The following is a 13295-nucleotide window of genomic DNA, read 5'->3' as shown; positions in this document are numbered from 1 at the left end:
ACACAACACAAGACACATCAGTAAGACATCACTGATTAATGATCAGTATCATAGCATTATGGTATGGCACACTCGGGCACGGGCAGTATTTCTCATACATGCATTTAAAATACAACATTTTATTTTGTATTTTGCATTTGATTGGGATGATGGAAATATCTCCATGCTTTGTGTCACTCAGTGTTTTGTATTTTTTAAAATTCTGTAAAATACTTTCTAAGACATATAGCGTAAACAAAATGTCAGGGCTATCCATTTTATCAATAGGCTATTATAAAATTACATAACAGTCTAGTTTAGAATGAAACAATCTTATTGTGTAATAATTTCAATTGAGAAATCAATTTTCTAATATAATCATGTAAGCATATATGCTGGAGAAAAGAGGGTCTGTCACAGTTACTAAACCACAAAACATGTTTTTCTCTCAAACTAAGTTGAACAGACATAGGCTATTTTGCCACATACTGTAAGTACTGAACCAGTAAGAAAATTACATGTGTTCCTATGAGCCTTTGGCAGAATAACACTGAGATAATCACAGAAGTGTTGGCAAAAGTTTTTACTTTAAGAAGGTCATGTTTTGAACCAATTTGGAGCTGAGTTATATCTTGTGCTATGCTTTGAGATGAACCATGCTTTATGAATGTATGGCACAATATCCAGAATGTTTTATTTTAATACTTCATCTTGCATATCAAAGTTATCTTCATTAAACACTGATGTTCCAGTACAGTTCATGCCACCTGTAGAAGACAATGATGTTGAAATTACATGAATAATTAATGTAAACTTAACTTAAACCATTTTATTGGAATTACTTGATCAAATTGGGTAATCACAGCTTTAAACAATTTTGTAGCCTGAAAGAGAAATGGTGGTAGTCTGGTTTTCACCATAATTCTAGACATTTCATTCATGTGCAATGGATGTACATGATAAAATCAGGTAAATTCAGTCATTTTTGTCAGTGTGGTCCCTATAAATCCTCTCTTTTAGAGCATGGCTGAGTTTGTACCATGGGAAGTTCTTGATCTTATTTTCTGTTTTAAAATGATAGAACATATTGATCATGCCATAATTATTGGTTTCCCATGTTCAGTAGTGAGTACCAATGGGTTGTAAATGGTGGCCACCTCCTAGCCTACTGACTAATGATTGTGTAGGATGATAATAGAATGTTACATTTGCATGTGACTGCATGGATTCAAATGTATTGCCATATGAATGAATAGACGTGCACACACAAATGTGTGTTTATTTTCAACTGAACTAGGCTATGCAATTACTGTGATGAAACACACTAGTGATAGTGTTGAATAACTGAAAATTGTACAAATGCAATGTGGTTATGCTCTGGCGTTCCTCCTTAACGAGACGATCCCTTCCCGTGGACGCACCAGTTGTCTGCAGAAGTCCTTTGAGATGTGTGGTCTAAATCAGACCTGCAGCCTCTAAGCATTCATTTGAATGAGTCATTGAGTCATTGTTGCTGATGGAGAGTAGACCATCTGAACAAGAGAGTAGACCCTAAATCAAGATATCATTATGAGGCATTAAGGAAAAGTTTAACATACCTACTTTAAAACTAACCTTCAGTAACAGGAGTCAGCTTATTTGACTATGGAATGCTTTGTCAAGTAGAGAAAGTCTGTGGCTGTCAGACGTTAAAGTACTTAATCGACTCACCCAATTGATAGGCCTAGATTTCATACTCAATTGGAAAAAAAGTATTTTCAGTATTGTCAAAATACAAGGTACGTATAGGCCTAGGCCTATAGGCCTATTTTATTTTTGATACATGGCTACATTTTGATACAAGTCCGATATTTGGTATTTCCAAATACATTTTGATATTTTGGCCCATTCTGGAAAGGCTACACTGCATGTCTGGCTCTAGGTGTCAGACTTGCAGTTCACATTGAATACATTATGAATAGGGCCTAGGCTACTTGGCCTTGGGCTTCATGTTGAAATGTGTCATAGCCTACACAGATTTCGGGTCGTTGAGTGCTATTTGTCTCCAGTATTTTGTATTGAAAAGCCACACTTGCGGTCTGATTAAGTCCTCAGAATTAGGCAGATCCACGCAGCTGCAACATGTTGAACATACATGCCCAGTGATTTGGTTTTACTCCGAATCCCCACATAGACTAGTGGCGGTGCGCCACAGATTCAACACCGCGCCGGCGGCCACCACATATTGCATTTCGTAATTATTATTTATATATATATATAAATATATATATATATATATGAAATTGTATGACATTTTGTAGACTATGCATGCAAACCTCCTTTCCTTGACCCGCTTTCTCTCGCTATAATCCTGCTCCCTCTCGTGCGCGCTCAATGGACACCCGCCCCTCGACATGCACATTTAATCTAAATAAAATATTCTCAATCGTGAAAACAATGACGCATAGAAGACTAGCTAATTATTAAATCCGTTTAGCATTATTAGAATGGTGCATTTGATTAAAACTCGTGCATTCAAGTTGACTGATCATCTCAATAGGCCTACCAATGTAATACAACTCCAAGACTCACAAGGGCCAGTCCTAAGGAGAAAACGTACTATTAGCCTACCTTGGAACGTAAACATGCGTGGGGAAACTGAACAGTCCAACCAGTGGACTATGATTAGCTAGCCAGCCACCTATAGGCCTATGCTACTTGTTTACAATATTTTCCGGCTTCAACCAGACAGCGGAATTTAAGAGGTGAAGTTATAACATAGCCTAATACATCTGGGGACCACCACACATTGCCTTCTAATCTGTGGGAAACACTGTGATTCATTCTTAAATTGCAAGTCACTTTCCAGGTGACTTCCCCCTAAGTGTATTGTCAATGGCAATAATGTAAAGCTGTCATGAAGGTAAACAGTACTTTGAAGAATCCATAAAAAGAAACATAATCATTAGCCTATGAGTAAAAACTCACAAGAGGATGTGTCGAAATATTTGACGGGTAGGCTACAGGCCTACTGTCACATTCCAGATGACATTGTTTGTGGCCATTTTCCAGACAGCACTGTATAGTAGGCACAAGGATGAGGGTTAAGGTAATGTGCCTTGTCAACGGTCGCAGCACTGCCTTAAAGTTGAAGATGGGGGCTTAAAACACCCATTAAGCTTATTTGTGAGTGGACATGAGGTTTTAGGTTTCAGGTGAGATTAGCAAAGAGAATAACATCAACTGAGACTCATGCGAGTGGCATGTATGTTCTTCTTGTGTCTTCCCAGGCTCCTTGTATAGTATTATTGCTCCTTTTTAGTATTATTATTTTATTAGAAGCTCATAAGATGGGCAAGATGAAATTGATGCATATAAAATTTATATTATATTCAAAAGTTGCATATCATCCCAGTGATGAAGCCTGAGGCATGCACATGGCTTGATTAGTTATTCATTACATATGTAACAGAGGTCGTCTCTCCCCTCCCTCGATCACTGTTGTGTTGTGTTTTGTGGAATAACCGATGCCGTAATTTTTGCTGTTTATTGCTCTGCCTCGGGACAGTCGCAAAAGAGGCAGAAGAGGGGGCTACATGAAACATCCAGCACGGGGCCCAACTCCTGCTACATACCCCTACTACCGACTGTACCCCAGCAGCGTGAGAAAATGTGCACATCATACACAGAACACTCTATCGTACAGTACACCACTGTTATGTTAAGACCTCTGATGTGTTTACTTCAAGCTTAAGGCCACTCATTAGGCATCCCCTGGGACAAAGGTGGGGCAAATTCTCCACCTGGATTGACAGCTTCTTCAGATGGATGTTCTGTTACCACCTTAATTAAAGACTGCTAATGACACAGAATGGCAGCAGAACCCTCTTCCCTCCCAGCACTGAAAAAGGTCTCGTTGGGAGAACTCCTAAATGCCATATCTGAGTGTCCTGGGCCATTTGTGTGTGGAGATTTCTCTGAGCATGTGAGATCTGCGAGGCCTGCCTGGACTCAGCAGTTGGGTCAGGCCAAATAAGCCGCTGCTGATTGAGAGCAGAGTCCAGTCAGGCCTCAGGAACGTGAGCGCAGGGAGGCTGGTGCCCAGCGGTACGGTGCCGCCCGCGCCGCGCGTCATGTCTCCTCCACACCAGCGCCCCCTTTTCTCGCGCCACCTCTCCCTCACAAAGAGGGCATTGACTGGCGCCAGCAGCCCAAGGCTTCCTCCGCACCATGAAACAAGGGGATTGTGACGCTCCAGCTGGAGGTGTGTGATTCATCCAGTGAAGCCGCAGACACTAGAGGCAACTGACAGCACCTCACCTTTCATAAATGAGCTATTAAACTGGAATAGAATGCTGTGGAGACTCAGATGGGGACTTCCAGCCCTGCTCTCAGGAACCATTCAGGATTCTATCGGAATGTTTTGGTCACATTGGTGTCTGGTAATGTCTTTTGGTATGGACAGCTGCAAAACCGAGAGATTGACATATGTCGCAATATTTGTTTTTCAGCAACCACTGCTCATCGAATTTGCACAAAAACAGAATTCAGCACGAGTATTGAGAATCTCCACTCAGTTCATACTTGAGTTTGTTTTAACATCTTTGAGTCAGTTGAATGTGAATACGAAGAAATGTCCTTCTGGCGTTCTCGAGACACCTTGTTCACAAGAAGAGTACGGATAAGCACACAGATGTACGGGTACCAACAGACAAACAGAAAAACATCATTCCTCCAACCACAGCTTTCCCCGACACATAAGCATAAAGCTATTTAGATTCCATTTCCAGGGTTAATTATGATGGTGACTCAATATAGAAAGTCCCCTCACATTGCTAAGAGTATGATGGGAAGTCATTTGAAACTGTCCATTCATAACACAGATTAGATTAGATTAGATTAGATAGTACTTTATTGTCTGTTACACAAGGGTAACAGAAAATTTTCTTTGACAAGGCTCCAATCACAAATAAACATTCACACAGACATAAAAGGACAAGACATGGGGTGTTGAGGTATCAGCTGTGGTAATCATTTTGTGTTGTTCAGTATGGTTATTGCAGAAGGGATGAAGGATTTCTTGTAAATATTCTTCCGGGCCAGTGGTACATTGAAACGCCTGCCTGATGGTAGTAGCTGGAAGGAGTGATGGAGGGGGTGAGAGTGGTCCGCTGTGATCAGGTTGGCTTTCCTGATCACTGAGCGACTGTACAGCTCAGATAGGGGGGTGTGGGGGGAACCAGTTATTTTACAGACCGCACAAACACAATGGCATGACTGTTTTCCTTTTGCAGTATCTCTGATCCTTCTTTATTTCAAAGGTGCAAAGTAAGACAACTGATATCTGTACATACTATTTGCGATAAAAATGTACACTACACGCAAATAAATACAATAGTGTTCCATGGCCATGCTGACATATTTTCAAAATATATACATATTGTATTTAACTCTAGCTTTGCAGTGACACAAAGATCACCCTCATTCAGCTGGTATGCGCCAACTCGTGTGCAGATCACCACAAGGCAAACCTTAGTCCATCTCTTCATCTCTTCAAAGAACACCAGTGGTCACTTTTTGGTATACTGAAATTTAAAAAAGACCTTGTCAACCACAGATGATCCGTTCATACAAAGAGAAACACTTAGGTTAAGGTAGTAAAAGACAACTGTTGCTGTTCAGTGTAATTTTATGTCTAACTACTGTAGTGCTCGGCGTCAGCTGGCAACACAAATTTCCATCATAATGCTCGAAGTTGGTTGTTTTTTGTGGATAGGCTATGCCCTGGCCAGCCCAAATTAAACACATTGTCATCAATATGATATTGTATCTCATTCAATGTGGACCAGCCCACCTTGTCCAGAATCCAGTCAGCATCTACGATGGCTCTTTGGATGATAAGTTGTATCCGCTCTTTATCTTCTTCATCAGCATGGCTATTAAAGCTCTGAAACACAAAGCACATGTTGTCATCCCTCACCCTGCTCTACTAGAGTTATATCTCTTGCAAGTCCACATCTTAATTTATCAAAAATAGTGATGATTCTAATCTATAGGCTAAAGTTGGCTTAAGCTTGTGCAGCACATTAGGAAACAAACCTTATACTGGGCCTCAACTTAACAACTATCACTTAAGGCTCTTTACAGTTTAGCCTAGGCTATTCTTTCAACATGCTTACTTTGGGTTAACCTTTTTAAGAGCTCAGATTGAGGTTAAACAACGACTGTATTAAATATTATTTTCTCAAATGTTTAATTTAATTTTTTTTTTTTTTTTTTTTTAAACTCTAATTGCAACACTGGTTACAACCCACACCAGAGACACTTGCCCACACACAGTAGGCTAACCCACACACAGAAACGCACATGTGTAGCCTATCTTAAACCAAGCAATACAAGCTTACAACATCTAAGTGTTAAGAAAACATTTGGGCTTTCCTTGTTTCGGTGGTAAACACTTCAACCTGTGACGGTGACAGGTGACAGCTGAGGAGGGATAACATTAGCAGAAATGGTTAGGTTTGAGGAAACCACGCTCACTTGTCTTACTGCATGCCTGTAGTGCTTTTGCATAGCTGTTGATGGCAAGATTTGACAGCATCGCAGAAGGTAGCGGTAGAGTTGGACTGGAGTGCGGATCAGTTCGGCACCGGGAAGTGGGGGCATTGCTAAATTCTAAAGTCTAATCCGCTGACAGGGTTATGTATGATATCCTCAAAAGTCCCCCCTCCTCGTCTCCTTGAACTCACAGCTACACATACGTTACTTCCGCTATGTTCTCGGTCCCAGCTGCAATTGACATTTCAAAGTAAAAGTCCTCTATCTTTTACTGTAATAGCACATTATGAAAAGGAGGTAAATAAAGATAAATCTCAGTCAATTCAACTGTAAAAAAACCAGCCTACTTTGCATAATAACGTCGCAAATTTGCAAGAGAAAAATCACACATATGAGGGAAAAAAAATGTAGGCCTGCCTATCCTCTTATATTATAAGGTCAGGAGGGACAAATCACATAATTTTGGTCTGCCAATGAGTCGCATCTCATTTTGGGCCTGGATGTTGTTTGAACTCTACAAAAAAATTAAGCCTTGTGGTATACGAATTATTGAGGGCCAAGCAGCGAAGCTGCGAGGAACCCATAGTGATTCTACGTTTTCTTATTATTATTCCACAGCTCTGATTGGTCGAACTCAACCGTACAGTAAAAAGTTCTGATATTTGGCACACTTATTCTACTCACAATTCTAAGAACTTTCACCAACTTACAGACTCTTAACCTCAAACCTCTAGCGCCACCAACAGGTCAAAATGAATCAATTTCTCAACAACATTAATGCAAATAACTCTAATGCTTAGGCCTATCAAGCTGAAACTTGCTCAATGTATACAAAAGGTATAGCCCCACCCACCAATTAACAAGACTTTTCCACCAATGCTGTAGCGCCACCAATAGACCAAGGTCAAAACTTTCAAAAAGTTTCACAGGTCTCACATTTCATCCAATTCTCACCAAAATTTGCACACATCATCTTCAGACCATGCCTTCTTATTGCATTGCTTTCTGGAAGAATTGACAAAATTATTTGCCCTTAACAGCCAATCAAAATCGGCGGCAAAGCCGCCACACAGACATTAAACCTATATCTCTATGGAAGCCATAGAACCATACAGTAAAAATGTTTGAAATTTAACACACATATTCCTCTATGGTCAATGACCACTTCCCCCAATTTACAGACTCCAGACCCCAAAACTCTAGCGCCACCAACAGGTCAAAATGTATACATTTTTCAACAACATTAATGCAAGTAGCTCTGCAATGCTTTGACCTATGGCAAAAGTACTAACCCCACCCACCTATTAACAAGACTTTACCATTCAGGCTGTAGCGCCACCAGCTGGACAAGGTCAAAAACGGTCAAAAAGTTTCACAGATCTCAAATTTCATCCGATACTCACCAAAATGTGCACAGACCATCTTCAGACCATGACTTATAATTGCATTGCTTTATGGAACAATTGACAGAAGTGCTCGCCTGTAGCAGCCAATCCACAGGAAGTGAACCTATATCTCAGCAAGGCTTTCACGTATCAAGACCAAACTTAGAACATGGGCTCAGAACCCAATTAAGAGAAGCCTCAACAACTTTGGTGCCCTTTGACAACTGTGGGGGTGCTATAGTAACAGGAAGTAGGCTCATATCTCAGCAATGCTTTCACATATCGAAACCAAACTTGGTATATGGACTTGGGACCCCACCCTGAGAACCTACACTAAATTTGGTGACGTTTGAACACTAGGGGCGCTATAATAAACAACACTTTCACCTATCGAAACCAAACTTGGTAAGTGGACTTAGGAACACATTTCAAAGACACACACACACAAACAAAAACAATTAGAAATTAATTTTGGCTATTTTCTTCACATCCACTCTCTCTCTGTCTAAACCCAGACACAAGCACACACACCCTCCTCCTCTATGGTGGTCGTGGGGGGGGGGGTTCCATTTGCACACGCCCACTCTCCCATGTCATGTCTTTTGACCACTAGGGGGGCGCTATAATCACAGGAGGTCAGCTCATTTTTCAGTAATGCTTTCATCTCTCTCTCTCTCTCTCAAACCCAGACACAAGCACACAAATACCCCTCTATGGTGGTCACGGGGGGGGTTGTCTTTCCAAATTTCCAAAGCTTGGCCCCCACATCGCTGCTTGCAGCTTTAACCCTCATCTTGTCCTTGGGGTCAATTTGACCCCAAAGCAATGTTTAACATCATAAAATATATGGTTCACTTTTTTTGTTTTGCTTCAAGTTTCATGACTTTTCCTCATTTGAAGGGTACAACAGAGTAAACATGAAATTTGCACAAAAATATGTTTCCAATGTCCTGTAAAAAAAATAGTTACGTTGGTGGTATTGGGGTCAATTTGACCCCATTTTTATGAAACATGAGGAAAATGAATATTTGACACATTATGGATATTATTATTGTAATAGTATGAGAACATGTAGTTATTATCATTATTGCATATACAAGTACATATTACATATAAGTTATTTTGGCAGGTCTGAAAAAGTCCAAAAAGTCAGCCTTTGGGCTGTTGACACTGGATTGGCCATATTGCCAGCCAGGGTTCCAGATTCATAAAGGGGTGTGGGGGGGTGGGATTGTTTTGTAGGGCTTTTGATGGTGGTTATTACACTCTTGCTAAGTACCTACCACAAAAAAAACTGGGTAAAAAAAATAATTGTAATCATTTTTTGAGAGTTTTTTTAGCTGGGGTCAAATTGACCCCAAGGACAACGAACGTCGGTAAGATTTGAGGACAACATGAGGGTTAATTATTATTTTATTATTATCATTACTATTAATAATAATAATCATTGTAATAATTGTTGTCAATTATGCTAAATCCTCTTGCTGCATGATGACCAGTCAGTCAGTGTGTATATTTAGCTTGATCCGTTTATTTTCTCTAAATAAGATTTATTTATGAGTAGTATATTGTTCATTTTACAAGAATTATTTGGATTAATTAAGAACCATAAAATGTGTGATTAGATTGGATATGTGCAGCTAAAAGAGCACAACACGTGGTGGAAAGTGGTAGGCTACTGCAGATCCAGTGGATTTATAGAGAATAGTTTTAAAAAATCATATCTCAAATAGAGAAACTCAACAACAAACCCAAATTTTGGACAGATGATCCTCACATACAGAGTGATATAAGGTAATACAAATCCTGTTAACTGTCCACATGGTGAAATGAGAAGACAGAAATGGGCTTTTTGAAAATCAAGTCCAAGAAATGCTCTGACAATATGATAATGATTACAATCAACGTTAATGCATGGTCATGACCTTATAGTCCATATATGAGTGGGGGAAAAAATCTGATGAATTTGTGTCACACACTTTTTGAATGAGAAGCCCTCAAAGGTGATGATGTCTTTTCACATAATGAATTTATAGCTATTTTCAGAGGGGAAATTACACAAGATACCTCTGATCTGATTGGGTTTTTTAATTCCACCGGAAAATGTGCTTCTATTCACATAGTTTCACTAATGTGTGTGAAATACCAAAGCAGCCAATAATACTGCAAGTTTAACAAAAAGGATTGTTCATGAAGCTTAAAATGACTTGACGCTTCAAAGGGCTTTTGAACCATTAGTGATAGAGATATACTATTTAAGATGTATGCATATGTTTAGTTTACAAACACCTGCGATGTTTCTCAGATTTTTTTGGTCACTGAAATTGGGTGATTTCACACGGAATTACCCTATTGTGAAAAGAAATATCAGAGCAACTCAGATTACTTTGGCTAGGATATGTGGGTCATTTGTATAACTATCATTAATTATAATGTGTTGGCTTCATCTTGATGTAAGAAAAAGGCTTCATTTAATTTACTCAAGATCTATAGGCCTTAGTTAACATTACTTGAGCGGCTGCAAAGCTGGTGTAGTCTGAACAATCTGGAGCTGAATGCCCTAAAAACAGTGGAGATGGTGGTGGATTTCAGGAGAAGCGCAGCCCCGCCCCCACCCCTCATGCTGGGGAACACCCCAGTGGCCACTGCGGAGCACTGCCGCTTCCTAGGGCTAACCATCTCCCGTGACCTGAAGTGGGGCCTAAACACCTTGGCCCTTCTGAAAAAGGCACATGAGCGACTGTTCTTCTTGCGACAGCTAAAGAAATTCAGGTTGCCCAAGTCAATACAAACCCGGTTCTACACAACCATCATCGAATCCATCATCACACAGTCCATCATCACATGGTTCCCCGCTGCAGTACCCAAGGACAAGGCTAAACTGCAGCGTGTGATCCGCACAGCTGAGAGGGTGATTGTCACCACCCTACCCAGCCTGGAGTTACTCCACAACACCAGGGCATTGAAGAGGGCAAGAAAGATCATGGAGGACCCTTTACATCCAGGCTCCGCCCTCTTCCAAATGCTCCCCTCTGGGAGAAGGCTACGGCTTCGGAGAGCAGTGAAGTCCAGGCATCGCCTGAGCTTCTTCCCTACAGCTGCCAGGCTTTTCAATCACAGTTCGAACTCTCTCTAGGACTGAATGCACTGACGCACTGTTTGCACCTTTACTGTTGTCCGCTGCACTTTACTTAACTGCTCTCTGCCTGCATATCATCAGCACTTTTCAACATTAATACCTCAGCTTCTATTGTCACTATTGTCATGTCTATGTCTATTTTATGTCTGTTGCTGTCAACCATATTCATACGTGAATTGGCTGTAAAACATTCCTATTGTGTATCTTCACTATATGGTGTCGTGGAAAAAAACACTGACTTTAACTTAACTTAACTCTAATTTAGCACTCTGAACAAAAACCAGAGGAGAATGATCTGAGATGAGAAGTGGCCGCTTGTGGCCTTTATTCGTGAAGTCCACCAGGACACAACTCTGAACAAGCAGAGACTAAGTGTCGCCAGGCAGGAGTCACGAATGATGGATGCCCTCTGCAGCGGGGATTTCCACGACCCAGGCCTTGGGGAGAAGGTGCGCACGTTCTGCCCAAGCTCCCTTTGGGAGAGGGGTTTTAAGTGCCCCCATACACCTCTTTTTTTTACTTCTAGCAAATCCTGCCCATTATGTAAAATAGAGGATCCTTGTCTTCCAATCAGTACAAAACAGTATCAGAGACGTGGGTGAAGCCCCTTGGCCAGTCACTTAGTGATCTACAGTAGGCCTGGGTCAGAAGGTCTGGTTCATAGCCGGGACATGGCCGCGCAGCTGTGTTTGTGACATCATCCTTCCGCTCCTGCCTGGCAGCACATGAGGCCTGCATGAAAATTTACCACATATTCCCCCCTTCGAGACTTATAAAAGTCTCGCCAAAGGTAAGCTCACTTTAACATATAATATACGAGGAATATAAAAGCATTGTGTTAGGTTTGGATGTCCAAGAATTGAATAAACGCTAAGATGGTTAAAGATGTTTAATCAGAGCAGCATGGCACATTTCTATGGCAACGAGTCAGAATACTCACAGCACCACCTAGTGGTATAATGTGGGATCTACATAGTAAGTGAACACAACATCCCCCCTTTAAGGCACGTTTAGACTTGCTGTAGACAACGCGTTCGTGTACGCATCATGGCTGCCTCGCGTATTTTGCGGTCGTTTGGTGCGTCGGTCGTGCACGTCGTCGCAAGCGAACACGACGCGTCCGCGAGATGCAATACTGATAAGAAAGTAGGGGGCGATCATTGCCAAAACAAAGTGACTGCAAGATGCATTATCGACATCAAAGCTGGGGGCAATCATGAGAGTAAACAATGGCACATGGCCACATCCACATCTGATATTAGGCTACTAGTCTCCCCCTGGTGAAGACCTCCAGTAAGGTGCGTAATGCCGCAGCGAGTCTGTACACAGGACACAGCAGGTCGCACACGGACGCATACGCTTACGCTTGGTCTAACGGCAAGTATAATCCCAGCCTTACTTAAAAGATATTTTCTTCCCCTCACAGGACAGTATGAAGAAGCAACATACTTAAGCTATAATGTCCCAAGGCCTAAGGCAGAATCAAAATGTAACTTAACATGACATTTCTAATAACTTGAGCAAAACCTTTTATCACTAAGCTACTATACATGTTCCAACCAAGTATTTAACCAAGCATTTAAAGAGTAACAATAGACAATTACTATGTTTGTAAAACAACTTCCTGTAACTAAGTATCACAGTCCCAACATGTAATGTTGATTCCTTAAGTTGCATAGTCCTTGAGCCAATCGGGTGGCTTATGCACTCTTGCTGGATGATCTCTGGCCTCTGGATCATTTCCCAGTTCACCCGCATCGTCGGGACCAGTCTGATCTAGAGGCTCTGGTAGATTGATGGGAACAGAAGCCAGATGGGAAGCATGCCAGGTTTTCCCATCGTCCAATATGTAGGTGCTAGGACCAACTTGCCTCTTGATCCCGATGGGTGCAGAGAATTTCTGATGTCCCTTTGGAACATGCACTGGTTTCCGTACTCGCACTCTATCCCCTTCTTTGAATAAAGGAGTGCGAGCTCCCCGTCTGGAATCACAGTACTTTTTCATGCGAGACTGGCGAAGGGAGACTCTGCAACGCACATCATCGTCATGAGCTGTTTCCGCTGGAGGAGCAAGAACATTGAGCTTCGTTCTCATCTTTCGGCCATGCATAAGTTCAAATGGCGATGCATTGGTCATGGCATGAGGTGTGGAACGGTATGCCTGAAGGAACTCCATAGTTGCAGGTTTCCACGGTTTATGCTGGAGGATTGCAGTTTGGATACAGCCTTTAAAGACTCTATTGAATCTCTCTACA

The 13295-nt window shown here is 41.4% G+C and overlaps 1 protein-coding gene across 1 annotated transcript; it reads right to left on the bottom strand.

Annotated features, from left to right (window-relative positions):
• Nucleotides 1-4882: 4882 nt before the first annotated feature.
• lyrm9 (LYR motif containing 9) lies at nt 4883-6731 on the bottom strand. The gene is made up of 3 exons (XM_062552591.1): nt 6499-6731; nt 5813-5905; nt 4883-5543 (listed from the first exon to the last, which is right to left on the bottom strand). The coding sequence occupies exons 1-3, from the start codon at nt 6622-6624 to the stop codon at nt 5529-5531; spliced, it is 234 nt and encodes a 77-aa protein (XP_062408575.1). The 5' UTR covers nt 6625-6731; the 3' UTR covers nt 4883-5528.
• Nucleotides 6732-13295: the final 6564 nt, after the last annotated feature.

The sequence above is a fragment of the Sardina pilchardus genome, chromosome 13 (assembly GCF_963854185.1).
Source record: "Sardina pilchardus chromosome 13, fSarPil1.1, whole genome shotgun sequence".
Lineage (NCBI taxonomy): Eukaryota > Metazoa > Chordata > Actinopteri > Clupeiformes > Clupeidae > Sardina > Sardina pilchardus.
Note: the sequence above shows the minus strand (reverse complement) of the source record. Positions and strands in the feature narration are given on the sequence as shown.